At 43.9% G+C, this 27,122-nt stretch overlaps 1 protein-coding gene across 1 annotated transcript; it reads left to right on the forward strand.

Annotated features, from left to right (window-relative positions):
• The first annotated feature begins 245 nt into the window (after nt 1-245).
• Nucleotides 246-26,699, forward strand: Ilkap (ILK associated serine/threonine phosphatase). The gene is made up of 12 exons (XM_050163058.1): nt 246-429; nt 9,480-9,545; nt 10,007-10,063; nt 12,289-12,408; nt 13,426-13,552; nt 16,307-16,413; nt 16,952-17,045; nt 18,371-18,458; nt 19,358-19,479; nt 24,244-24,363; nt 26,185-26,266; nt 26,453-26,699. Exons 1-12 carry the CDS (start codon nt 375-377, stop codon nt 26,591-26,593), a joined length of 1,179 nt encoding a protein of 392 aa, XP_050019015.1. The 5' UTR covers nt 246-374; the 3' UTR covers nt 26,594-26,699.
• The last annotated feature ends 423 nt before the right edge of the window (nt 26,700-27,122 follow it).

The following is a 27,122-nucleotide window of genomic DNA, read 5'->3' on the forward strand; positions in this document are numbered from 1 at the left end:
CTTCGTCCTGCATCTTCCAGGGTTCACTGCTGACGCCCCGGCCGCAGCACACGAGACGGCGCGAGTGCAAGGATGACTGCCATTGTCATGTGGGACCAAAAGCGGGTCTGAACGTCAGGCTGGGCTCCACTCCGCAGCTCCTCCCGGGAAACACCAAATCAACTGTCAAGGGGATCAGACGCCCAGGCCAGAAGCGCTTTTGCGCTTGCGCAGTCCAACCACGCCCCCCGCGCGTAGCACTCTGGGGCGGCGGCTGCGCGGCGCGCGTTTGGCAGGGTCTAGCGCGGTGACTGACGGCGCCGCCGTCGCCGCCGCCGCCACCGCCGCCCAGGGTAGCGCGGAGCCTCCGCTCCACCGCTCCGCCGCCCGCCGCCATGGACCTGTTCGGGGATCTGCCGGAGCCCGAGCGCGCGCCGCGCCCGCCTGCCGGTAAGCGGCGTGGGGAAGAGGGCGGCGCCGGGGTGCGCGGCCTCCGCCATCTTCGCGCCACTGCCGCCTCAGCCTCGGCCTGTGCCTCCCGGGGCCGCAGCGACCGCGCGGTTGTCGGGTCCTGGCCTCGCGTGGCCCATGCACGAAGCCCCGCACCGAAAGATCGGGGCACCCTGAGTTGAATTTGACCACAGCAAGACCCAGCCGGGTTATCTGGTCCCGGGCCTAACTGCGTGCTGTAAACCCCGAGAACTTAGAGAACAAGTTTCGACTCCGATTCCCTCGGTGCGGGACTTGCACGGTCAGTGCAGGGCGGTGTGGTCGGCCAGCCCGGGAGGCGTGTGCAGCCCACGTTTTGGGAACGTCTTTGGCAGGGAATAGGAAGGTAGTGAGGACCCAACCTTTGCCTCCGGAGCGTTCAGAAACCCTGAGCACCCAGTGGAACGGTACCTGAGGTCTGATCAGAGAGACTGGGGAAGGAGGCGGCTTTTAGGGAGGGCTGCCCGAGATGGAGAGCCTGATGGTTTGCAGAGACTCCAGACAAGGAAACAGTGTGTTCACTAGGGAGGGAGGGCTCACATCGCCAGCTTGCCGGAGCGTGGCCGGCTAGCGTGGGGGAGTGCTGGGGCTTGGGGTCACGAGAAGGTATTGTTCTGTTCTCTTCAGGGCCTGTGTTTTAGCTTCTCACCTGCGCACTCCCAGGCTTTATTGAGATGCTTTGTAGTTAGTGTCCTCTTTTTGCCGTTGCTCCGGGCTAAAAGTACCGTTACTTGCTGCCACCAACCATTCTGATGGTAACAGGCGCTTCTAAGTAACTAGGTCTTGAGTCTGTCAATCTGAATTTGACTCGGCCATTCGTTTTGAAGCTAACCACCGTGAGAGTTGTGAATAAAGCTGGCTTTATACGGGTAGTCTTACATCTGTCATTGGAGTATATATAACTTGTATCTGAATGCACTTTGGGCAGAATTTAGATTACCAGGTGTGCCTGGACATCTCTCATCATGGTAGTTCCTGTTGCTTTTTATCCGAAATTAATTTGGGTCTTTTCCGAGGTCAAGGCTCTCTTGACACAAAACCTTACGACTCCTTATTAAAGCTTGGTATTTAGTAGATGGAGTGCAGAGGGCCCTTCCTGCCTCCCACTGCCCCTTTGCCCTCCCAAGCTCAGCTTTCAGCCCAGGCTGACCTACTTGCATAGAGGTGATGGGGTATTTAAGATCCTTTGTCCCTAGGAGTGCCTTTGGGAAGTGCTTCTTGTTTGCCAGGAGGATGCTCACACTGTAACCGTGTATTCTGAACTTTTAAAAACAAGACAGGTTTTCAGAATTTGTGGCTGCACAGGAAGCTGGGGGCTAAATACTAAAGAGATTGGCAGAATTGAGATTCAAAGTTACTGTGGCAAGTTGCTAAAACAGACTAGATGAACCTAGCCCTGGGTAAAGCATCTGTAACCCCAGTGCTCTGTAGAGGCCCAGATAGGAGGATCTTGAGTTTCAGGCCAGTCTGGACCTCATAATGAGACTTTGTTTAAAAAAAAACAAAAACAAAAACAGCAACAGTACCCACAAAATAGCTACCAAACACTTTAACAAGGGGAGGTTTTGTTTTAATGTGTACAAGTGTTTTGCCTGCATGTATATTTTCACCACCTGTGTGTCTAGTACCTGCAGAGGCCCAGAAGGGAGTAGGAGCCCCTGGAATAGTTAACAGACAGTTGTGAATTGCCATGTAGATGCTGGGAATTGAACCCAGGTCCTCTGAAAGAGCAGCCAGTGCTCATGACTGCTGAGCCATCATGTCTAGCTCCAAAATGGTTTAAATTATTAATATGATTTAAATGGTTTAAAAATTAATTTGCATACCATGCTGTTTATCAGTCTAGCTGGTGGTGGTGGGACCTGGGAAAATGGAGCCAATAAATGAGGCAGACTAAAGTCTCAATTTTGTTCAGCGCACCAGTCAATTTATACTCTGAGGGTTAAGAAGAATCACATGAGTAAAGTGTACAGTCACAAGGACAAACTGAACATGGCAAAAATGTGTTTTCCATAGAGGCATAGAAACATTTGAGTAGTAGCAGCAGGCAGTAATCTGAAGTAAAATCACTCCTGTCTACCACACCTGGAAGGAACATGGAAACACATTCCAAGAACAATTCTGTGTCTTAAAGAAACTGAGGTCACAAGACTCGACTTGTTTTCTTAGAGTGCTTTCTCACAAGCACTCAGAATATTCACAGGGCTCCATTCTGAGACCATGTTCCGACATCATACTTTGCTCCATTAAATCATGTGAGTTGCTAACATCAGAAGGATGAGACTGACCACACATGATCCATTCATCCATAATGGATCAGTGTAATAGTTTTCCAAAATAGTACTGGGATCAAAAAAAAAAATCCACCCATTTTCACGAATTGTGTGGAAGTGGAGCATGACTGTGTCTTCAAATCTGACTTTGCACTACCCTTTTGCCTTCCGGAACTATTGACTTGTGTGTGTGTGTAAGCCTCCTATAGCTATTGTATGGATAAAGTACCAGTACATGGCCCAGGTTGGAGCACATAGTCAGGGTGTTGTAGAAATTGGCTAGTAACATCCATGAGATGTGCACTGTAATAGCAATTTAAAACCAGGTGAAATGATTTTGTAAAAAAAAAAAAAGTGCCAAGTGTATGGTGGAAGATGATGTCACCACTCAGCATATAGGCATGTTATGTTGAATTTTTGGTTTGTTTTTTAGTATCACATCTTATATTCCCACCCACAAGACTTACATTTTTATGACCTGTAAAACATGTAGAAAGTATGTTATATGTTTTCAGTTGTTGCACTAAATTAACAGATTTTGCCCCAGGACTTAAAAAGATTTTGGTAGTTGGATATATCAATTAAAAAAATTTTTTTCCCTAAAAGATGTTGCTTATTCATAACAGTAGTGGAACTTTTCTCTTAGGTTCATAAAATGCTTTCGTGAATTGTTTAGTTATGTAGAGTGGTAAACTTGTTTGGTTATTACACCAGTACATTTAAAACTGCTGGTCAGGATGGAGCTAGAGCACTTGCCTAGTATGTGCGAGTCCCTGGGTTCAGTCAGAATTGGTACCAAAAAGCAAAACCTGATTGTCAGCCTGGGGCTATTGCTCAGTGGTAGAGCACATATTTAGCATGAACAGTCTTGAGTTCCATTCGCAGCTCTTCAAATAAAACTAATGTTTAATTGTTAAGGACTATTTGTTTGACAAGCTAACAAAGTGTGTGTTTTAGGGACTGGTGTAAAGACACATGTCTGTAATCTCAGCAGTGGGGAGGTAGAGAAGGCAGATCTCTGGAGTTCAATTGCTATCAACCTAGTCACATGGATAAGCTCCAAGTTCAATAAGAGACCTGTCCAAAAAAAAAAAAAAAATAAGATAATGCTGGGTGGTGGTGGTGCATGTCTTTAATTATAGCACTTTGGGAGACAGAGACAGGTAGATCTCTATGGGTTTGGGACTAGCCTGGTCTACAGAGTGAGTTCCAAGATAGCTAGGGTAGCACAGAGAAACATCATCATCATCAGATAGCATAGAAGGTCATCGCCTTCTAAGCCTTCACACACACTAGTACACATACTTGCATACACACATGCATACACACCCACAGACAGGTACTTACCTCCATGGGTATTTATTTTAAAAGTATTGGAAATACAAACATAAAGGTTGAAATATCAGAAGTCGTATTACTTCTAAAACTTAGTTCATAAGTAAGAAAAAATGCCAGTCATAGAAAGTTAAAGTGAGAAACTAATAATATTTATTATAAAGGATTAATATATTAATATCTAATGATTGAAAAATTCACAAAGACAACCCCTTAGTGCAACTTTTAATCCCAGCACTTGGAAGGCAGAAGTAATGAACCTCTTTGAGTTCAAGACCAGTCTGTCTGGTCTAGGTCTACAAGTTCCAGGACAGTCTGGGCACATAGTGAGACGCTGTCTCAAAAAAATAAAAAATAAAAAAAAAACAAGACAGAAAAGAAAAGAAGAAAAAGTCTCATCATAATATATAATATCCAGTAGACATAGTGCCATGCCTGGATATAGAGATAATGGGGAGGAGGGAATGAGTGACATTAGCTATGATTGGAAAGGTTCACAGTTCATTCTTTTTTTTTTTTTTAAATTTATTTATTTATTATGTGTACAACATTCTGCCTCCATGTATGCCCACAGGCCAGAAGAGGGCGCCAGATCTCATTACAGATGGTTGTGGACCACCATGTGGTTGCTGGGAATTGAACTCAGGACCTCTGGAAGAGCAGCCAGTGCTCTTAACCTCTGAGCCATCTCTCCAGCCCCTCACAGTTCATTCTTTATTAGTGTTATGGATCAAGGTTGCATCGTGTCTGGTGGAAGCTGACAACTATATCACATACTTTGGATTTCTATTTATTCAAAATAGTGCAAGGTTTTGGCTAATGAAAAGTTCCATAGTATAGTGTTTATGACCTGTATCTCTTCCTGACATTTTATGTAAGCCCAAGTGTGGTGTTTATAACTTACAGTATATTTTAAAGGATTCAAATACAAACATCTGTTTGACCGTATCACTAATATGAAAGATGGCCAAAGAGATCCTCATGAGCCTGGGGTTATGCTGTAGGAGAACTGTAAGGGTATGGATTGGTCTTTGTAAAGTCCAAGGCAGGTGCCCAGCAAGAGCCTACACTGGGAAATTAGCCAGCTAGGTTTGAATCTTCATTATTGGCCTTGGTATCTCAGCTTCCTCTTCATTGAGTAGTATCAGTACCTTATAGTAGAATTATTATAGTGATCAATTGATTTAAAATATTTAGAAACCTTAGTATAGTGCCTTATAAGCAGCGAGTATTTTGTTTTATATCTAATTCTTATTTGTGGGCAATGAAACGTGAGGTAATCTCACCATGTTTAATTGGAGTACTTCTGATGGTATTCTAGAGTGAGAAAGAACAACATACTGTTCTTTGAAGGTGCTGTTTGAACACTCTCAGTGTTATGGCTGAAGAGGGGGACTAGGCTAGCATGAAGCAGTAAATCTGCTGGGAGGAGTGTCTGTAAGGACTGAAAATACACATGTTACCTCTATAAAGACAGCTTTCTCTATTGGACAGTGGTAGTGGAAAGACCATGTTTAGATGAGAAGGGCTGGTTGTCAGGTTGGCCTCTTTGCTGTAATATACATGCCTCTCTTCTTAAGAGACGGCCAAGCTTGGCCTGGTGGCTTGGCCTGCTGGTGTCGTGGCCCGCTGAACAGGGTGTGGTTGTTCTAGATTATCTCATTTTTAAAAGATTTGTGTGTATGGGCGTTTTGCCTGTATGTGTGTACACCACATGTATCTGGTATCCCCAGATGTCAGAGGACAGTGTTGGATTCCCTGGGACTGGAGAGTTATGAATTGTTGTGAGTCACCTTGTGGGTGCTAGGAATTGAACTCAGGTCCTCTGCAAGAGCAAGTGCTCTAACTGCCAAGACATCACACCAGCCCCCTAATCCAATACAGTTTTGAGTGTCAGGAGAATGGGCATTTTGATTGTTGGACCTTTGGAAGTGAGCTGATAGAATATTAGGGGTTTGAAGAGGAATTCTTACATAGAGAAGAACTCTTTAATGCTCTGCTTCTTAGGATAGAATAGCTCTTTGTGTCTGTAATCCATACTTGTCAATTCAATGTAACACAAATTATAACAGGCTTTTTTTAAAGCTGTACTGAACATGTGCAGGCTGGTTTCTCGTTATACTTGCTTAAATGATACAATCTAGGAGCCATTTTTGCAGTATTTATTGTGTTTTAGGTACAGATATTCTAGAGACACTATGAAGTATACCGGGCATTGTTGGTGTGTTTGGGTGAGGTGACATGTATGTATGAAGCAGTCCTTCACTAGTACCAAGGGGGCAGCTTTGCTTTCTGCTTTCTGCTTCCATACACTTTGTGTCTCTTGAGAAAAATGAAATCATTTGTGATTCCTCAGTTTGTTGGGGGAATCCTGACAGAGCATATCTTCTCATTTGTAATATGGGAATAAAGCAAAAGAGATATTGTTAGCTTTAAGGGGGTTGTATATATTAAGGTACTTCTGACCTAAATATCCCCAAGACATTCCTTTCCTTGGAATTGATAAATTCTAATTTTTGTTTTAAAAGAGAAGAATTGGGCTAGGGAGATGGCTTGGTGGATGAAGTGTTTTCCATGCAAGTATAAAGATGAGTTCAGGGCTGGAGAGATGGCTCAGTGGTTAAGAGCATTGCCTGCTCTTCCAAAGGTCCTGAGTTCACTTCCCAGCAACCACATGGTGGCTCACAACCATCTGTAATGAGGTCTGGTGCCCTCTTCTGGCCTGCAGGCATACACACAAAATGAATATTGTATACATAATAAGTAAATAAATAAATTTTTTTTTTTTTTTTGGTTTTTCGAGACAGGGTTTCTCTGTGGTTTTGGAGCCTGTCCTGGAATTAGCTCTTGTAGACCAGGCTGGTCTCGAACTCACAGAGATCCGCCTGCCTCTGCCTCCCGAGTGCTGGGATTAAAGGCGTGCGCCACCACCGCCCGGCCATAAATAAATATTTTTTAAAAAAGATGAGTTCAGATCCCCACTGCCTATGTAATTGCGGGGTGGGCGTGATGGTCCAACTGTAATCCCAACATTGGGGAGGCAGAGATGGATTTCTGAAGCAAAGTGTCTACCTAGATTAGCTAAATGAGCAAGCTCTAGGTTCAAAAGACCCTGTAGAGAGAGATCAAAGAAGACAGCTAGCATCTACCTCTGGCCTCCATGTACACATATGACACTTGAGCACACACACTTAAACACATGTAGTCATAGGGTAAAAAGGAGAATTGATACCCATCTGTCTTAGTTAGGGTTTCTGTTGCTGTGAAGAGATACCATGACCATGGCAATGGCAACTCTTACAAAGGAAAAAAAAATTTAATTGGGGTGGCTTATATTTTCAGAGTTAGGGTTAATTGGGATCCAACATGGTGACATGCAGGCAAAAATGGTGCTATAGAAGTAGCCAAGTGTTCTATATCTTAACTTGCAAGCAACAGGAAGTGGTCTGTCTCACTGGGCATGGCTTGAGCATATATGAAACCTCAAAACCCACCTCCACAAAGGTACACTTCCTCCAATAAGACTGTTCCTACTCAACAAGGCCACACCTTCCTAAAGTGCCACTCCCTGTGGGGGACCATTTTCTTTCAAACTACCATACCATCTCATCTTTATCTGGAGACCAAATCATGATATTGATGAACCTCTTGAATATAAATTTATTTAAGTGAACTGACTTACATGAGGATATTTTTGCATATGGTCTAAGAAACAAGCAATAGAACAAAGGTTTGAGTGTTAGGTCTGTATGTGATGGGAATTGAACCTCTGGAAGGGCACTGTAGGAGGTAAGCATGCTGTATAGTGGTCATCTATACCCAACCATACATTCTAAAAACCCATGTAGATACTAAAAATGTAAAACTCTGTGTTCTCGTTCTTCTCTTTGCATAGTTTTGTGATAAGGCTGAATTTTAAAATGAAACACAGGAAAAGATTGACAGTAACTAATAATAAAATATTCATAATATATCATTAGAAGTATGTGCTTTGGGGGCTTGAGAAACTAGCTCTTGCAAAGGATACAGTTTTCTATTCCCAGCACCTACATGATGGCATGTAACCATCTGCAACTCTAGTTCCAGAGGACTCAATGCCCTCTTTTGACTTCTGGGTACCAGGCATGCACATGGTACACAGATATACATTCAGGCAAAACAGCTAGTACACATAAAATCAAATAAATGTAAAAAAAAAACTTTTTAAAGGATTCTATGCTTTGGGGACATTATTAAGTAAAATAAAAGTTGCTTGAACATAAATGGTGTAATTCTGTGGCTGTCAATCTGATAACTAAAATGGCCACTAATCACTAATGGCTTTTTAGTGGTTAAGTGACAGGCAGCATGGAGAGCAAGGATTCCTGGATGAAGGGATACACAGTGGGTGAGGCTGAGGGCAGCACAAGGGTTCATAATGCTAACTTAGAGTAATTTGCAGTTGAAAACGAGCTGTTTTGGGAGTTTCCCACAGAGTGTAGTCAGGGTCTGCTCACCCCACTCCACCAGCATGTTCTCCCCAGATTTTTGTCTTAGTTCATATGTTTAGTAGTTTAAGAATTTTGGAATACTTTTAGAAGCTGGGGAGTAAGTGGTTACATTTTATGTGAAAATGGTAATGGGACATAGATATTTAGAATTTAAATCTTCAGATTCATAGATTGATAAAACAAACAAACAAAAAACCCAAACCAAAAACATTCCTTGACTTTTTTGGAGGCCTGTCCATCTTCAGCTGTCTGAAACTTCTGTTTTCTCCACTGATTCACTTTGCTGGTGACACCAAGTTATAGTAGGTTCTCCTATTGCAGAAGTCACCAAAATAGCATTCAGTAATTGGGGGCTCCCTCTGCTTCTCAGCTCCACATTGAGGTACAAAAATTGTCTTCTCTTTTAAGAGAAGATTTTAGGAACAAGGGTACATTATGTATAGTTTAGTGGTAGAACACACTCTTAGCATGCATTCCATCCTTAGTGCTGGGGTGGGAGGAAAAAGGGAAGAGCTAGGAGTGGTGGCACTCACACACTTTTAACTCCAGCACTCAGGATGCAGAGGCAGGAGCTCTGTGAATTTAAGGTTAGCTTGATCTACATGGAGAGTTTCAGGTCAGGGCTATATGTTAAGACCCTGCCTCTCCCTCCTACTCCCCCCCCCCAAAAGAAAAAAAATTAATTTGACACTTACTAGGGTGCCATTTCATTGTTTTTATGTTTACTGTGATTGTTGGAAACTGGCCCTTCCATAGTAAATAGCTATCCAAAGGAGATTTTTTAAAATGTCTGTTTAACCGAAAGGAGAAAGTCTGACTCATAGTAATCAAACTCAAAGCAGGGAGGGCACAGTGTTCCTGTAGAAGTTTGTCCTGGATAACCGTCTGCTCTCTAACACGTCTTCTCTTTTAGGGGTAGAAGCACAGGAAGGATCCATGCTCTCGGAGGACCTGCCCCCAGCCGGCAGTACTGATTCAGGTACAGTCTTCAGGCTTTCCCAGGTGTGTGTCAACATCTACTCATCCTGGGATTGTAGTTGTTTCAATCTTTCTCCCTTTCCCCCATTTTTAACACACAGATGTTTTAGGTGTTGGCTGTCTTTAAGTTTTGAACCCATGGCCTCAGGTAAGGCAGAAAGACCTGCAGTAGCTAACCCTGAGAAGTGCTGCACAGACATGATGAGCAGTTTGCTCTGTTCAGTTCAGTATTTTACTAGTTGAGTAAAATTCAGCTCTTTAAGACAGAGTTTCTATTCCTTTGAAATTATAGGACTTTAAAATAGGTTCCGGATATTATTCCCTGCAGAATGAGTTGCACTGGATTGACACAAGTATTGAGTTTGTCTCAATAACCTGTTGCATAGGTGTCCTGGTGGGATGGATTCTGAAACTGAAGCCTGGTTGTTCATTTTGGACTCACTCAGGGTTCTTCTGTTTCAGGATCTGGGGGACCTTTACTATTCGATGACCTCCCACCTGCTGGCAGTGGTGATCCAGGTAGGCAAACAGATTCCAAGGTATGGATGGAGATAATCCTTCCTTTGTGGCTGTGTAAACCTGAAGGTTTCAGCAGGAATTTGAATGACTTTGAAATATAGAATAGGTAAGGTCTTTTAAAAGTAAACAGGCACCCTCAGGTAGAGGCAAAGATTAGAGACCTCAGCACTGCATTGCTATATTGTTTCTTGTCTTTAACTTTGGCTTCACCTGCTAGGTTGACTTTTAGAAATTGAGATCCAGGCATTGAGATACCTGCCTGGAATCTCAGCATTCAGAAGGCTAAAGCAGAAGAAACTTGAATTCCAGACTAGCCTGGGCTGCATAGTGAGCCTGTAGATGATGATGGTGGTGATGAAAAAGGTCAGAAATTCACTCTGAACTTTGATATTAACCTTTAAATTTTTAAAAAATATTTATTTATTATGTATACAATATTCTGTTTGTGTATATGCCTTCAGGCTAGAAGAGGGCACCAGACCCCATTACAAATGGTTGTGAGCCACCATGTGGTTGCCAGGGATTGAACTCAGGACCTTTGGAAGAGCAGGCAATGCTCTTAACCACTGAGCCATCTCTCCAGCCCCCCCCCCCCTGCAAAAAAATTTTTTTTTAAATCTATCTTTTGTTCTCCACAGACAGATACACGACAGTGTTCTGGTCTTTTTGTGTCCTGTTAGGGAGGAAGGAAGAATGATGGGTATACTGTTAGGTTATAGACAAAGACTGGTTATTCCATCTAGTTGACAGCCTCTTGCTTGGAGTTGTTGTCGTATAGATTGGGGAGAGACTACGGGTGATGCTGTTTTGTGGATAAAAGTTCCATTTGTTGCCGAATAGAAAGAACACTTGTTACTTTTTCAAATAAGTTTTTGTTTCACAGGTTTATCCCTGTAAAATCAGTAGGCTCACTTAGAAAAAGCATTTAATTGTCTTATATAAAAATGCCAAAGTTCTCAGGGCTGTAGACTCATACCAAAAAGTTATAGCATGTTTGTATTAGTCAGCCTTGAAAACTTCCTACAAACTCAGTGCTGTTAATTATATAAGGGTTAATATGCAAAACAAGTGTTTTATAGATTTAATTTAAAGATGATTTAAGAATACTAATGTCTTAGTTATTCATGGGACAGAAAACAGTACCAACTAGAAGAGTTGCACAGCACTGTTTTGCATATATAATCTGTGCCAAATTTTTGGATTGCTTGGAAGACTGCTCAAGTGGGCAGAAAGCATTTGTGGGAGTTGACCATGTGCTAGACTGTAAGGTAAGTCCTAGTGAAGAGTTTTCCTGTACAGACATGTCCTGTGGTGCAGTGGACTTCACCTGGAGGTCAGTAACAGCAGCGTAAGGTAGAAAGGATGCAGAAAGGAAAACTGGGGCTCAGAAAGGGAGCAGCATGATGCTGATGGAGAGACATTGGGAAACTCTTGTAAACCGCCATGACATTTTCTCATTAAGGTGCTCTTTTATGCAGGGTGTCATGTATTTTGTAATACCATTGTGGAAATACGCTCTTTTTGAAAGTCGTTGAATCTTAGCACAGAGCTTTTTCATTTTTGGTGAAAAGTAGGTTGAATGAATGGCCATAGAGAACACTTAACAGACATTTGACATAACAGACACCACAATAGATGGTTTGTTTCTAGTCCCTATTGACATTCACGTAGTTCCTGAAGATGGTATACTCTCACCATGTTGTGGATGAAGAAACTGTGGCTAGAAGATTGGGAACTGAAGCTAGACCATATGTATTCCAAACACATGAGCACTGCAGGGGCAGTTAGGTATGGCCTGAGTAGAGAGGTAGGGACAGCTCTAGGAACACTCTGCCTTTTAACCTCATTTTGAGCCTCCTAGGAACCTGTTACTTGTTTGGGAACATAAGAGTTTGCATACAGCTTTTGGAAATTTCCCTATCAGTCTCTAAGGGTCTGTGGATGTAACACATCATGAATCTGCTACAGGCTAAAAGTTTAAGTTTGTATACAAAGTTCTGCTGCAGAGAAGTCTCTGGGACAGAGATTCTCAGGTTCTTCATTCTGCATGGATGTGCCCTGTCTTCTACCTCCCCAACCAGAAGCCCTAGGCCTAGGCACTGTATGTGCTGGTCCTTGTCTAAATGCCTTGGTGTGTCTAGGGCTTGACTGGATGAAGCCTGGTCTGCTGGTGACTCTTTCTGCAGTCTATAGCTGTTTCTGTCTGGCTTTTACTTCATTTCTAGGTTCTCTTGCCACATCGGTTTCCCAGGTGGTGAAGAGTGAGGGGAAAGGAGCAAAGAGGAAAACTCCGGAGGAAGAGAAGAATGGCGGTGAAGAGCTTGTGGAAAAGAAAGTTTGTAAAGGTTTTCAGACAGTTTGAAAACAAATGTATTAGATTTCATACCTTAAACATCCCAGAGCAAAACAGTCCCGGCTTCCTAACTGTAGTACTTGTCTGAGTTTAAGAAGTGGGCTCAACCTCCTTTTGCAAATAATTTCTAAGACTGCCTTTGCTTTTCATGTACTTGCCTGACCTGACAGGAAACCAACAACATTGCTCCTCAGAGCAATGTTTTCTCCCCTTATTTTTCTTCAGAAATGACTGACTTTTGACCATCCATTCTGACTACCAGTCTTTGTTTTAAAACTCTTGATTAGCTTTGTATGAGAGAAATGGTTGTGGACTTTCTCTTCTCGTGCTGACTGAGAAATGGCTGTGGATTTTCTCTTCTTTCACTCTGTCATTCGCCACAAGTCACCCCAGTGAGAGTGTAGTAGTGTGGTAGCAGTGGCCAAGAGCATCTCTTCTAGAAGTGCTCCAGGTATCAGCAGAGAACTTAAACTAGCCGGAGTCTGCATTTGATACCTTCCATACTACAGCAGACTCCCTGCCCCTTCACTTCCTCAGGTGGAATAAAGTGACTGTTACACTGTTGGCATCCTAGAGCATACAGATGTACGTTTTCAGGATCTCCAGCAGAGTATTTGGCAACTCCACTGATTTGAATTTCTTAGAAATGGGAGTTTTCTGTCCTCATTAAATTGTCACCAGATTAGATTTACACTTAGGGATCTTTCCCTGGTCCTCAGTCCCACTTCTGCATGAGGCAGCACTTCTTTGACTCTCACCGCCTTAGGTGGAGCTCTTCTATGCTCGCTACTGACTTCACATGTCTGCCACAGCTCCTTGCTTTCTGGCAGAACCTTGGTTGTAGCTTCTGACTTATAACTAGGGAGATGCCCTGAGGTCTATTGCTTATTTGTACCACCCTTGATGTTGCTGAGCAAGGCCACCATAGGACCTCTTATTTGCTCTGGGACTAGGGCTTCTAAAGGGTAAGGCACAGTTTTGTATTGGCTTTTTGTTTTTCTTTCCTCAGCCTCTTCAGTGATCTTTGGTCTGAAAGGCTATGTGGCAGAGCGGAAGGGTGAGAGGGAGGAGATGCAGGATGCCCATGTCATCCTGAATGACATCACTGAGGAGTGTAGGCCTCCATCATCCCTTATGTGAGTATTTGCATTCCCACAAACCTGGTTGACATTTGTTTCTCCTCTGTTCTACTAAGCTTTGAACTGGGTAAAGGTGGTTCTCCAAGAAAGACTGATGCAGTGAAGGCTTGCTTTTTGCATTAGAGGATCTTAGATGGAAGAACTTATTTTGAGGTATTTGTTAACATCTTAGGATATTTTTGTTGTCACAATGGAACAGGCAGTTGCTATTGGTATTTGGTGGGTAGAGACCATTGCTAAGCTTGGGACTGCCCCTCAACAAAGATTTGTGCAGCCTGAACTTTCAGCAGAACTGTACCTGAGTGGTAAGTGGGGCTTACTCCCTGCTGTGGACTCCATGATGTTGTACTCTCACAGTGACTGGTCAGCCCTGGCAGAGAGCTCTTACTCTGTGTCCTAGATGGATTGGAAATTGCTGAGTAAGGTCTGCAGGAAATGTGGGTGTGCTGCTACATGCTTGTCATCCTATCTTGAAATCCCAGTACTCAGTGGATGTCAAGTTCCTAGCAAGCCTACAACTACAAACTGAGGGTCTGCCTCAAAACAAGAAAACAAACCCAGCAGAGTCTGATGGCGTTGGGAGAGGCTGTACAGATAGATAATAAGGGCCCGGAAAGACCAAAAAGACCAGAATGGCCTGGAAGAGAGAAAGCGGTGGTTTTGCAACTGCACACAGGGAACTGAAGCCTCTGATCAGTTCTCAGACCCGGAAAAAACAAGCAGACAGTTGCACATTGCATGACTTCTGTTATATATATATATATTATCATGGCTTGAATAATTAGATAATTTATCTGTAATTTCTATAATTGAGAATTACATAGTGTACATACTGTGTATTTCCCTGACTCTAGTTGATCATTAATATTCAGTGTGCTAACAGCTGTTGTCCAGCTCATCACTATGGTGATCATGACAGAGATAACATAGTTTCAGCACCAGGAAAGCACCTTGGGGAATGATGATGGCAGATAGGAACATAGTGATTTCAAAGCCGGAATAGGGCTTTGGGGAAGTCTCCCCAGATAATACCCAGCTGTACAAAGACAGGTTGCAAGTTTGTAAGGCAGATAAGGCTTGTTTTCTCATGGAGCATGTCTTACATTACAAAGGAATTCAAAAGAGTTTGAAAGAAAGGGTGATCTTTTTTTTTTTTTTTAATTTTTATTGCGCTATATATTTTTCTCTGCTCCCCTTCCTTCCTCTGCTCACCTCTCTCTGCTCTCTCCCGTGAACCGCATGCTCCCAGTTTACTCAGCAGATCTTGTGTTTTTCTCCTTCCTATTTAGATTCATGTATGTCTCTCTTAGGGTCCTCTTTGTAAGAAAAGGTGATCTTAACACTAAAATCATTTCTCATAGGCAGTTTTCTTTCTGTTGTTTTTTAAATTAATTTTTATTATTGTGTATGTTTATGACATGGGCAGAGGGTTTATACATGACATGGTTCCTGTGTGGAGGTCAATGGGCAATTTTGTTAGGTTGGTTTTCTCTATCCATTGGTTCCAGGAATTGAACTCAGGTTGTCAGGCTTTTGAGGTAAACTCTTTACCCAGTAAGCCAACTAGTTGGCCCCTGAACTAAGTTTTTATATTTTGGAGACATGGTCATACTATGTAACCTTGGCTAACTCAATATGTAGATCAGGCTGGACTTGAACTCACAGAGATCTGCCTGTCTCTGCCTTCCTAGTGCTGTGATTAAAGGCATGTGATACCACACCTGACTCCTAAGTAGCTTTTTTTTTTTAATGGTTTTTACTATATATGGGTTTTCTGACAAAAGTTGAATAGGAAATAGGAATAAGACTATCACCATAACCTTTGAAGTTAGATATTATTCAACATTTAAGTAACAATCCTGGAACTTCTCTCTTTGCTATTACAGACATTTTTGACCAGAGTTTTGGATGAGTAATTTTGTTTTCTTGTTAAACAAATACTGTGTATTTCCCTGACTCTAGTTGATCATTAATATTCAGTGTGCTAACAGCTGTTGTCCAGCTCATCACTATTTAAATGGGATAAAAGTTCTGAATTCTAATTTCACTGTCTGAAAAATCATATAGTTTAGTTTTTAAACTTTTATTTATGAAAATATATATGTATATATGCACCGCGAACATGCCCAGTGCCCACAGAGGGCTTTGAGTCTCTGTAATTAGAGTTATGGGTGGTTTGTAAACTACCATCTGGTGATGGGAACTGAACCTGGGCCTTGTGCAAGAGCAACAAGTGCCCTTAACTGCTGAGCCATCTCTCCAGCTTAGCTTACTTTTAGAAACAAATGGCATTTTGTTTTGTGTTTTGAGACAGACTCTCACTCTGTAGGCCAGACTGGTCTTGGAACTCACAGTGTAGCCTAGGCCAGCTTCAAACTCTTAGCAGTTCTGCTCCAGCCTTCGTGTTTTGGGATTACAGGTGTGAACTGCTATACCAGACTCAAATTTGAGTTTCTAACAATTAAAATGCATGAAAGTTACTTAAATATTTCTCTCTTAAATGTTACTGCCTTTTCTCCCATTGCATGTCATTGTCACTGGTATCTCAACAGTGTGACTTGCTCTCTCTGGATGTTCATTGTTTGATGTGGTGACGCCTACGTGTAATTCGAACACTCTAAGGCAATTGTAGTTGGATGTAGAATGGGCTAAATAAGGAGCTCCTGTCTCAGAATTAAACAAAACAAGCTTCAGTGAAGAGGTGTGATCATTGCTTTAAGAATGTAATTGATTTTTAATTCATTCTTCCAGTACTCGGGTTTCATACTTTGCTGTTTTTGATGGACATGGAGGAATTCGGGCCTCAAAATTTGCTGCACAGAATTTGCACCAGAACTTAATCAGGAAATTTCCTAAAGGTGAGACTGAGAACTGAGTGAACATTTGACTTTTCTCTGCTGTTGCTTAGCAGAGTCTGTCAAGTAGCTTGTTGTGCTTTGGCAACGCACTGATGGGCCTGGAGTATAGCACAGTGGGTTGTTTACTTGCTTAGCATCCATGAAGTCCTAGACTCTCTCCTCAGGACCACATATACTGGGTGTGATGGTTCATGAGGCAGGAAATCTCAAATTAAAGGTCATTCTCAGCTACACAGTGAGATCAGCCTAGGCTACATGAAAATGTGTCTTAACAATAACAAAAAAGTCATTGGCTTTTAAGGAGTGAACTTAGGGGTCAGAAGTAAGGGGCTGTGGGGATAGAGCATCGTTTCTTGGCTTCTTGTCAAGTATCTGGGATGCAGTTAGTGTCTCGTCTGATTCTACACTGGGAAAAGGGGAAACAGTGTTGATAAGGACATGCTTTAGGAATAAGATTCTATGTAAATGACTAACAGAACCACAGTGGGCAGCAGTCTTCCGTCTTGAGAGGTTACTCTGTTTGATCCTTCTCTACCAGGAGATGTGATCAGTGTGGAGAAAACTGTGAAGAGATGCCTACTAGATACGTTTAAGCACACCGATGAAGAGTTCCTGAAGCAGGCTTCAAGCCAGTGAGTATAAGTCCATGCAGAATGTTAAGTGTGTGGTATTTTCCTGAACACTGTCCAGGGCTTGTGATGCTATTTAGCACAGTGCTTCCTGTCTCAAAAGTACCTAGTATCATGTATGCTCTTAAAACCGTTAGCTAAAAGAATGTGGAGTCAGTGAGATGGCTCAGTGAGTCAAGGTGCTTGCCATTAATTTCATGACCTGAGTTCAGTCCCTGGAACCCACATGATAAAAGGAGATACTCTCCCAAAAGTTGGCCTTGCCCTTCACACACATGCGCACACACATACATACAATAATAATGTGCACACCATTCACATACATACAATAATACATACAATAATAGGTTTTTTTTTTTAAATCTAATAAAGAAAACCAGGAAAAGAAAATGCTTTTTAAACAATGTATGTTGGGGTTGCAAAGATGGCCCAGTGGTTAGAAGCACTGGCTGTTCTTTCAGAGGGCTCAGGTTCAGTTTCCAGCACCCACACGTCACAGCCATGTGATGATACACAGATTACTAGAAATGGGTTAAATTAATATGTAAGAATTAGTTAATAAGAAGCTAGAGCTAATGGGCCAAGCAGTGATTTAACTAATACAGTTTCTGTGTGTTTTGTTCCTGAGCAGCCAGGAACAAAACAAGCGGCCTCCTTACTACAAATATGGTGACTCAAAACTATGTAACTCCAGTACCAAGGGATTCACTGCCCTCTTCTGGTCTCTAGGAGCCCCAGGTGTGCACTTGTACATGTGCAGGCAAGACACTCATACATATAAAGTAAAAACATTTTTTTTAAAAAATGTATTTCTGCATAATAATAATGAAAGATTAGACTTAGGCTATGTTAGAAAGAATTATTTGGCATTTGTTTTTATTCTTGAGAGAGGATTTTACTGTGTGTCCCTGACCAGCCTGGATCTCAGAGCACTGCCTGCCTCTGTCTCCTGCTTCCGGAGTACTGGAACTGAAGGCGCACTCCAAGCCCACTCTGGACTTCAGACACAGCATAGGGCAACCCGATTAGTTCAGCCCTTTGACTCAAGAGTCAAGGAAAACAGCTAGAGCCCCCACAGTTCCCTTCAAGGGCACACCTGCAGCAAGATTCCACATCCCCTTTGAGGTCCACATCACTTCCTAATAGTGTTGCCATGGAATTCCCAACCTTTGACACAGAGGGGCAGGGAACTCTACCCATAAACAAACTGTGAAGTAGTTTAGAGGATACAGTCTGTTTTAGTCTGACAGGCTTGCTGCTTGGCTCTGGAAGTTAGTTTCTGGACATTTGCCAATAGTAGTGACTATGTTTCTGATGTGTTTCCCCAGGAAGCCTGCCTGGAAGGACGGATCCACTGCCACATGTGTCTTGGCCGTGGACAACATCCTATATATTGCCAACCTTGGAGATAGTCGGGTATGTGGCTCTGTACCACGTGCTTAGGTGACAGCATGTCTTAAGGAGAGAACCTCAGCAAGTGTTGTGACTGGTTGGGCTTTCTAATGGGGTTGCTGTAAGGAGTGATCCAGTGTGCACTTGGAAGGAATCAACAGCTGAGCCAAAGGCCAGTCTGTTCTCCCATAAAACCCTGAGCTATCTGTTTTAACAGCCTCTCCACACCCCCCACCTCCATCCCGTGTATGCATACTGTTAAGTGACGCTATGGTTTAGAGTGAAAAATCAGTATACAAGTAGCTTAGATCCTCATTTTTCTGATCTTAGTTGGTATTAAATGAAGGATTAACACTGTCTTTCAAAACATTGTGACTACAGAGTAACTTGAACACGTGAGTGGGAAGTAAAAAGTCAAGCCCATTGCAGAGCCCAGGGAGAAAGCCCAGGGTAGTGTAGGAAATGGCCTTGTGCAGTGGCATGCTGCTTTTCCATCCAGCCCTGGGGCCCTTCAGTTGTCGTGCTCACACTTAAGCAGCCTCTACAGCCCCCTCTCCTCTGATGCTTGGGGTGCAGCTTTGAACTTCAGGTGACAGCCTGTCCTCGTGGAGCTTATGTTTTGAGAGTCTCAGTAGAGTAGTTTTAATATCTCAGTGTTTAGAACAATGACCCCACCAGAACGGGCGGGAAAATGTGCCCTCAAATCCAGACCCAGTCTGAGCCCGGATTCTCCCGGGATTTATGCCAGAATTAACACCAGAACTGGGGATTTCTCACCCACAATGTGTTTCAACAACTTCCCTATCTAGTGTCTCTCTGATGCTGGATTCTGATTGAGTGTGAAGTCATTGTTAGTCTCTCCCTTCAACTCGTTCCTAAAACTGCTCACTGGATTTTATGGCTTGTGATCTCTACCTTCCCAGGCAATCTTATGTCGATATAATGAGGAAAGTCAAAAACATGCAGCCTTAAGCCTCAGCAAAGAGCACAACCCAACTCAGTATGAAGAACGCATGAGGATACAGAAGGCCGGAGGGAATGTCAGGTATCCAGGGGAATTACGGGAGCCCAAGGAACTTGAGGACTGAACATGCATCATACACAGAAGTCAACATTTTGAGGCAGTGTATATGGACGACCTGTAGGAGTTCATTTGTATCTTAGGAGAGGCACAGAATGAGCAAGAAATAATGTCTCCCTAACTGATCAGAACTGTCTCAGGTCAGTAATGACCACTTACTATTTTCAGTTTGTCTGAGAAACTGCTTAAATACTGTCCTTGTTTGTTTGGTTGCTCTTGGTTTTTTATACAGGGTCTCATGTAGCCCAGGCTGGCCTTGAACTCAGTCTGTAGCCAAAGCTTGACTTTAAACTCCTGATCTTCCTGATCTCCAATTCCTCACTGCTGGAATTCCTGTCCTGCCTTACTGTGCCTAGCTTAAATACTGCCCTTTGTTGCACTGAATAAATTATTTTCACCAGGGAGAAAAATCCCAAGTAGTTAGATAAACAGATTCAGAGCTAGGTGTGGTGGTACCTGTAGTCTCAGGGAGGCTGGGACAGTAATAGTTGAGTTAAGTTCAAGACCAACCTAGGCAATGTGGTGGGTGCTGCTTCAAAAATTAGTTAATAAAGTGATGTCTTTGGGCTGTGTTGTTGCTGACTTGGGATTCTCTGACACAGAGGACTATGTCTGGCCTGGTCTGTCCTCAACAGTTCATCCACCACTGTCATCAAAGGCCATGTAACTGCTCTAGTTGATCACTTGTGTCCCCGGAGCCTAAATGGGTACTTCAGTCTTGCCTGCACGGATATTCTACCACAAGGACAACACCTTCTGAATATGACCATAAATGTTTTCTGGTTCTTTCTACAATTTGTATTTTATTTATTTTATTTTTTATTCTGTTGGAGATAAATGTTCAGAAGACTGGTTTTAGGTAAACTTCTGGGATGTTTTGAAATTGAAAGTCCTGTGGCTGAGAGCCTCTCTGTGTTGGGTTAACTTCACAGTCTCCACTTCATTCAGAGCCTTGTTGAGGGGCCTCAGTGGATGGGGCTTGAACAAGCTGTTCCTTTGAGAAAACTGGGATGAGAGGCCAGAGACTGGCAGAGCCTTTGTCCCTGAGCAGTGGTTTGCTCTCCTGCCCAAAGCTAGAACTGGTTCTCTCCTTCTTCCCGAGTTTTATTAAAATTTTCAAACATACAGAAAAATCACTTTAAAATAGTAAAGCAAATTTTATGACTTCCCGCTGGTTAGCAACTGCTATGTTGCTTTTTGTGAGTGTAGGGCTGGAGTAGACATTTGCTGTTGATGTGTGGACACCTGACATCTATGCATGCCATAACTGGGAATTTCATACTTGTGTGCTACATATTTTGTTTTATGCACCCTCCATCTCCTTTTGAACCCTCTTTAATATGTCCTTTCCAAGTTGCATGTTCTCCCACCCTTTTATTTTCAAACTTGAATTTCATATTAGGCTTTGAACTATATTAGTCTAGTCTAACAGGTATTAAAGCCACCCACATTCTGAATTATAGAGTTAAAGCCTTCTTTTGATTCAGGTTGTTGGAGCTGGAGAGGTGGCTTAAAGTTAAGAGTGCTTTCTGCTCTTACTGAGGACTTGGTTCAGTTCATAGCTCTCATACACTCAAAAACACCATAACTTCAGTTCCAGGGGCTACAACACCCTCTTTTGGCCTTTATAGACATGTACATGCACACAAACACACACGAGTACATACACCGTAATTAAAAAAAAAAAATCATGTTTAGATTCAGATTTTTTTTTTTTTTTGGCCTGGCATGTACCTTCATAGCTACCCTGTTACCATGAACGCCCAGGGTTTGATTGACAGTGCTGAAAATAAAGCTATGGAGCTGCCCTGTCCTGCAGGAGACTGCTGTCCTGAGTCTCAGTACTCAGCTCTGTGCTCATGGCACTGCATTGTACCCCCTGTGTAAGCAGAGGGGCTGTGGAGGCATGTCCATTGTGGTTCCTGTCAGCAGCCGTCCTCCCTCTGTATCCGCAGGTGCTCTATCCGCATCCGTCCTCCCTCTATCCGTAGGTGCTCTGTGAGGAAAGGCTCTCATGAGTACAGTGGCAGGATTTCTTCTGAAAAGTAGGGGAAATGGCTTAAGTGTTTGTTCAGAGTCTGAAAAGAGGTCCTGGCCTGGGGTGGGGTAAGGGTTCTGTCTTTTTTCTGCTCCCCACTGTGTGTCTTGTCTATGAGCTGCTGTGTGAATTGTGCTTTATGGGTGTGCTAGGCTGTTGCAGGCACAGCTGCTGGAAGCTCCTTTGGGTGTCTTCACTATCCTGCCCATACTTGCCGCCAGCTTTAAGAACCAGATCCTGTGCTGAGTGCTCATCTCATTGGGGCATTAATTCGTTCTGAGTTGGTTCAGGGGCAAAGTTAAAATACACTATACACATAAAATTACATGCTAGATAGCTATTTCTTAACCCAAATTTCTCATTACAGCACTTTTTCTTCTTTGATTTAATATTTGTAGTTATTTCCTATTGAAAACCTGGTTTGTAATAAAAGTGTATGTTTTTGTCTAAATAGCTTCAAAATCATAGTACAAAGTTAGCGCTGTTTAAGAATGTACATGTTCCTTGTTCTGTCGCACTGTAGATGTGCTGTCACAGTGCTGGGTGCAGCAGTGTCCGCCTGCTCCGGGGATCCTATCAGTGCTGTGCACAGGGGAAGGGACTGTTGAGTGTGCTTTTGTTACTACCTTACCTTACGTTCAGTTTTCAGCTTTTTTTCCCCTATAAGTTGCATCAAAGATTGTGATCTTTCTGCATTGTTGGTGGGGATGGAGAATGATGCAGCCACTGTGGAGACTGCAGTTCCCCCAGGTCACATGGGCTCACACAGGACTCAGCAGCAAGGCCTGTACACCAGGGGTTCTCAATCTGTGGGTCACTGCCCCACAATTTAGGAAGGGTGAGAACCACTGTTACTCAGTGTTCTCAGCCACAAGAGGGCAGCAGTGTGGTATCCATTGACAGGACGGGAGAATGAACCTGTATTTATAAAGAACTGAGTATTACTAGCCTTCAGCAGGCGTGAAGGCCTCATAGAGGCCGCATGGATGAATCTTAAGGACAGTGTATGGAGTGACTAAGCCAATCACAAAGAACAGACACTATGATTCTCCCTGTTGAGGACCCAGAGTCCTAGAGCTTGGGATTAGAATGAGCCTTCTTGGTGGGAAGGGGATGAGTTAGTGTTTCTCTTAACTGGGAACAGAGATTTATTTAGTTTGGGCAGAGAGAACAGTCTAGGGGTGGACAGTGGTGATGGCTGTGTGCCCACATGAATGTCTATAATGCCACCAACAGTTTAAAATAGTTAATGTGGTTGTGTATCTCTTATTCCCTTACCACATAGTTCAAAACAAATCGAATGAAGGACATTTAGAGAGGCATGTTTTCATCCCTGTTTACAATTTTTTTTTCTGGTGTTTCTTTAAAAAATAAACAACTTTGTACGTGATCATTACAATGAAGGCAGTGTGCTGCAGGGGTTCCTCTGAGAGCACAAAGAGAAGTTATTTTACAGGGCAAGATCTAGCCAGACAGGGAGAGAGAGGCTTTCCAAGACACTGACATAGCAGTCCATCAGTGCAGTGCTCCTGGGCCTGGGCTGAGTGCTAGTCTCATGCCCTCAGAGACCAGAGCGTATGTATAGTCATGCTCATGTTCCCACTGGCTTTGCACATGCTAGAGAAGTCAGCAGTCTCCTACTCTTTTCAGTAGCCAGCTGAGCCCCAAATCCATGAAGAGCAGCAGTCTTAGCTTGGGAGAACTAGAGTAGGAAGGCTCTGCACACGGCTGTGGTCTGAGGGCTGCAGAGGAGGTGCTCTTAAGTGTGGAGCTGCTTCCTAAGCTGAGCACCCCTACTCCCAGGTACTCTGTTCCAATTCAGGCTAATAATATATGTTCTAGAATGCTCTGCTTTTCCCAGGTGCCAGCAGAAGTCTTTAGGGATTAAAAACATTTAGGCTGGTGGAAGTGAGTCGCTGTGGGTGACAGGCTGGACTCCAGGACTATAGTACCAGCCCAGTAAGGACTCCTGTCCCACTTGTCTGCCTGTACAGCGTCTCAATTATGACGTAGGAACCTCAGTGATACTGAGCTACCACACTGCTTTGGCATTTACTAAGTCTTACAAATGGTGGCCTGAGGGCCCATGTGGTCACAGTGAGAGCCTGGGCTAGGTTGATTCTTGGGGGCAGTGGTACTCCACACTGGTTCTCTTGGTTCATGGTGTCCGCCTGAGGTGCCTTTTCCTGTTTACATGTCATCTCCTGTTTCTTCCCTGCCCCTCACCAAAAAGTCTGGGTGAAAATATGTGAGTGTGATTGTAACACTGCTGATGTGAAGAAAGCATCTAGGGCCATAGCCTCAGCGGTCCTTTGAGCCTAACCTAGTTCATTAGAGTGCAAACCATGCTCTTTCCTGGCCACCTTAACACAGGCTGCATGCTCAGTCATTTAAGGAGGGGCTTAGGACTCACCCCATCCTGTCAAGATAACTGAGCCTAGGAAATTGGGGAAGGGGTGTACTACTGAGATTGTACTGAGGTTCACTGTTGAGCCCACCAGCGATGAGGATGGATGGTGCCAGTTGTCACAAGTGTACAGCTATGTGAGTTTCCAGCCCCTAGGGGAACAGGATCTTGTCTTGAAAAACAAAAAGAAATATCAGGTCCAGCTACCATGATCTCCGAGTTACTGCTTTGGGGGACCTTTGGCCTGTCAAATGAGAGTCTGACATTGTTCCCCTCATTTTAGAGATGGGCGTGTCTTGGGCGTGCTGGAGGTATCCCGTTCCATTGGAGATGGGCAGTACAAGCGCTGTGGGGTCACATCTGTGCCTGATATCAGACGCTGTCAGCTGACCCCCAATGACAGGTAAAAGCAAATGATCACCAAAAGCGTTGGTGTACATGCACAGGGCCTTGTTTCTCTTGCTGTCTTTGCTGGAGGAGTTTGGGGTGGGTAGGCAATGCACCTGACCCTGGGGTGCAAAGCCAGACCATGGTCTCTGGTTTCATAGGATCCATGGTGGTCAGGGAACAAATGAGATGAATGCTTGGTTTATCGCAGGAGTATGGAAGTTGTGCATCCTAGGAGGCTTTAGCAGTAGGGGAAGGGGCATCCAGACTCATCAGCCCGCTCAAGTGACTAGCCAGGTCTGTGCTAGTAATGGTGGCTCCGGACTTGATGGATTGCAGGGGGCGGGAGTGGAAAGCATTCTGGGGACAGATTGAGCAGGATCTTGGGTTTTAGCTCATAAATGTAGAGTTACAGGGGCAGAGGCTGAGACAGACTTCCTGTTCAGGTGTTGCCTGTTGCAGGTAGATCAGGCACAGGCTTGTGAGGGCAGCTCAGGGAGGACCAGGCTACAGAGCAGGGAGCTCTCCTGACTCTTAGCAGGATGGTGAAGGCTGAGCCAAACTGAACAGGAAGGAGTGGAAGGAGCTCAGAAAACAGGACTGAGCTGAAGCAGGGTGGGTGGCAGAGAATAGTAGCCATATGGCAGCCTCATGGCACAGCTCCCAGGCCTGCCAGGAAGTGCCCTGCTCTGACACCTGCCTGCCTGTACCATGTTGTTAGCCATCCTGGGGTTTTGGGGTATGTTTCTAGAGGCCGCTTGTAGGATTTTCTTGATAGCTTTCTCTGCCCTGGGGCTCTACTTTGCTTTCATAACTCCTTGACTGTGTTATAAGTACATGTTGTATGATTGATTACTCTGAATATGACTGAAAACACTGGGAAGAGTAGCCTGCTTATCTTGTTTCCACTGTGTCCCAACCTCGGGCTGTGTGCTCAGAAAACATGGCTGGGCACATGCCCTGACAGAAGAGGGAAACTGTGTACAGGATAGGAAGCAAAGGCAGCTAACTACCTTAAAGCCAGGCCAGGACAACAGTAGCTGCCACAGTGAAACATGGCTGCTCAGAGGCTTCCTCTGGTCATCATGGGGAGCCTGAGCTGTGTTCAGACTAGAAAGTGGGGTATACTTTTGAATCTTGGGCCCTCAGGAATGAAGCACCACCCAAGGATGCCTCTCTTAGCTTGCCCTTAGCTCTCTATCCTTGGGCCTGTGGTGGCTGATCACAGGGTATGTTCACTACATAGCTGCTGCTGTTTGTCCCTGAAGTGCCAGAATGCAGCATCTCATGTTAAGGTCTCTGATTCTATTTATGGGTTGGGAAAATATACTCCCTTTGTAGTGGACAGCATCCCACCCACAGCTCAAAAAAGGACTTATTTCTTTTGCCTTAAAATTTTTTTGGCTGCTGTGTTGTTGGATAGATACAAAGTTACTGGTTTGGTTTGATATTTTTTTGCTTTGTTTTTTTGAGACAGAATATCATTGTGTAGACCAAGCTAGACTTGAAATCCACCTACCTCTGTCTTCTGAGTGCTGGGATTAAAGGCGTGTACTACCAATCTCAGTTGATTTTGGTCTTTTGAGACAAGGTCTTTTGTAGCCTACCTGGTGTCAGACCTGCTCTGTAGCCAGAATGACCCCTTCTCTACCTCTAGACAACCAAGATCACATATGTATGTGCCACTATCCTTTTATTTTTGTTTTTAGGGTACTGAGTATGGAACCAGGGCCTTCCTTACGTTAGGCAGCCAGCCACTCTTCCACTGAACTGTCCCTTAAACCACCTGTTCAAGAGCTTGTGGCTGAAACCCCCTTGTTTCTTCCTAATATTGTAGGTTCATTTTGCTGGCCTGTGATGGGCTCTTCAAGGTCTTTACCCCAGAGGAAGCTGTGAACTTCATCTTGTCCTGCCTTGAGGTGAGACATCTTAGAGGGTGTACCACTTGTCTCCACTGCTCGCTCCATAGCCCCTGTGTTAGGAGTAATCCTTGTAGCCTTTCAACATAAACCCTATTGGGGGCTTTTGTTAGGGACAGAGCAGGCCCTTCCCTGGTTGTAGTGTCTTGAGATGTCCTGGTCACTCAGATTCCATCCCTTTGGTAGGATGAAAAGATCCAGACCCGAGAAGGGAAACCTGCTGTTGATGCCCGCTATGAAGCTGCATGCAACAGGCTGGCCAACAAGGCAGTGCAGCGGGGCTCGGCAGACAACGTGACGGTGATGGTGGTGAGGATAGGACACTGAGGGCCAGCACATGCACTCTTGACTTGCAGGTTCATTTTGTTTGTGCACAGTGTGTGTACTCCTGTGGGACTTCTATGGTTGTAAATAAAGGTTTCTTTTTTTCCTAGTCATTTGAGTTCCTTTAATTTGCTTTGAGTGACTGGTCCTGGGTTAACTGTTGACTTTAGAATATGCTCTGGGTCTGTCCTTGTCAGAACCATCCCGGCCATCTTGGACAGGCCCATGATGACTGTCATGTAGGTCACATGCTCTCACCCTCATTAGAACTGCGTTGGGGAGTGGGACCTTGCAGTGGGATGATGGGTGGCAGTCAGGCTTTGTTCGGTTTTCTGTACAGAACACATGTTGAGTAGTTCCAGCAGGAACCCAGGTGCGGCTGGAAAGGAGCCCATAGGTAAAGGTACCTCATGGAGTGCCAGTCCCATAGGCCTCCTAAACAGCTACATTCAGCTCACTCTCATTCCCTTAAAGGACTGTTCTGGCTTTCACCCAGAAGTCACCACCCACCATAGCATTAGACTCACTGTTA

Source organism: Alexandromys fortis, unplaced genomic scaffold (genome assembly GCF_014885135.2).
Source record: "Alexandromys fortis isolate MF-2015 unplaced genomic scaffold, M_Fortis_MF-2015_v1.1 scaffold_139, whole genome shotgun sequence".
Taxonomy (NCBI): Eukaryota; Metazoa; Chordata; class Mammalia; order Rodentia; family Cricetidae; genus Alexandromys; species Alexandromys fortis.

Bases quoted from the DNA above. Each gene is read 5' to 3' on its own strand.
- Ilkap (XM_050163058.1), top strand. From the start codon at position 375: ATGGACCTGTTCGGGGATCTGCCGGAGCCCGAGCGCGCGCCGCGCCCG. The intron at 12,409-13,425 runs GTTTTCAGACAG...TTCTTTCCTCAG, and splicing joins GGAAAAGAAAGTTTGTAAAG to CCTCTTCAGTGATCTTTGGT. The intron at 18,459-19,357 runs GTATGTGGCTCT...CTACCTTCCCAG, and splicing joins CCAACCTTGGAGATAGTCGG to GCAATCTTATGTCGATATAA.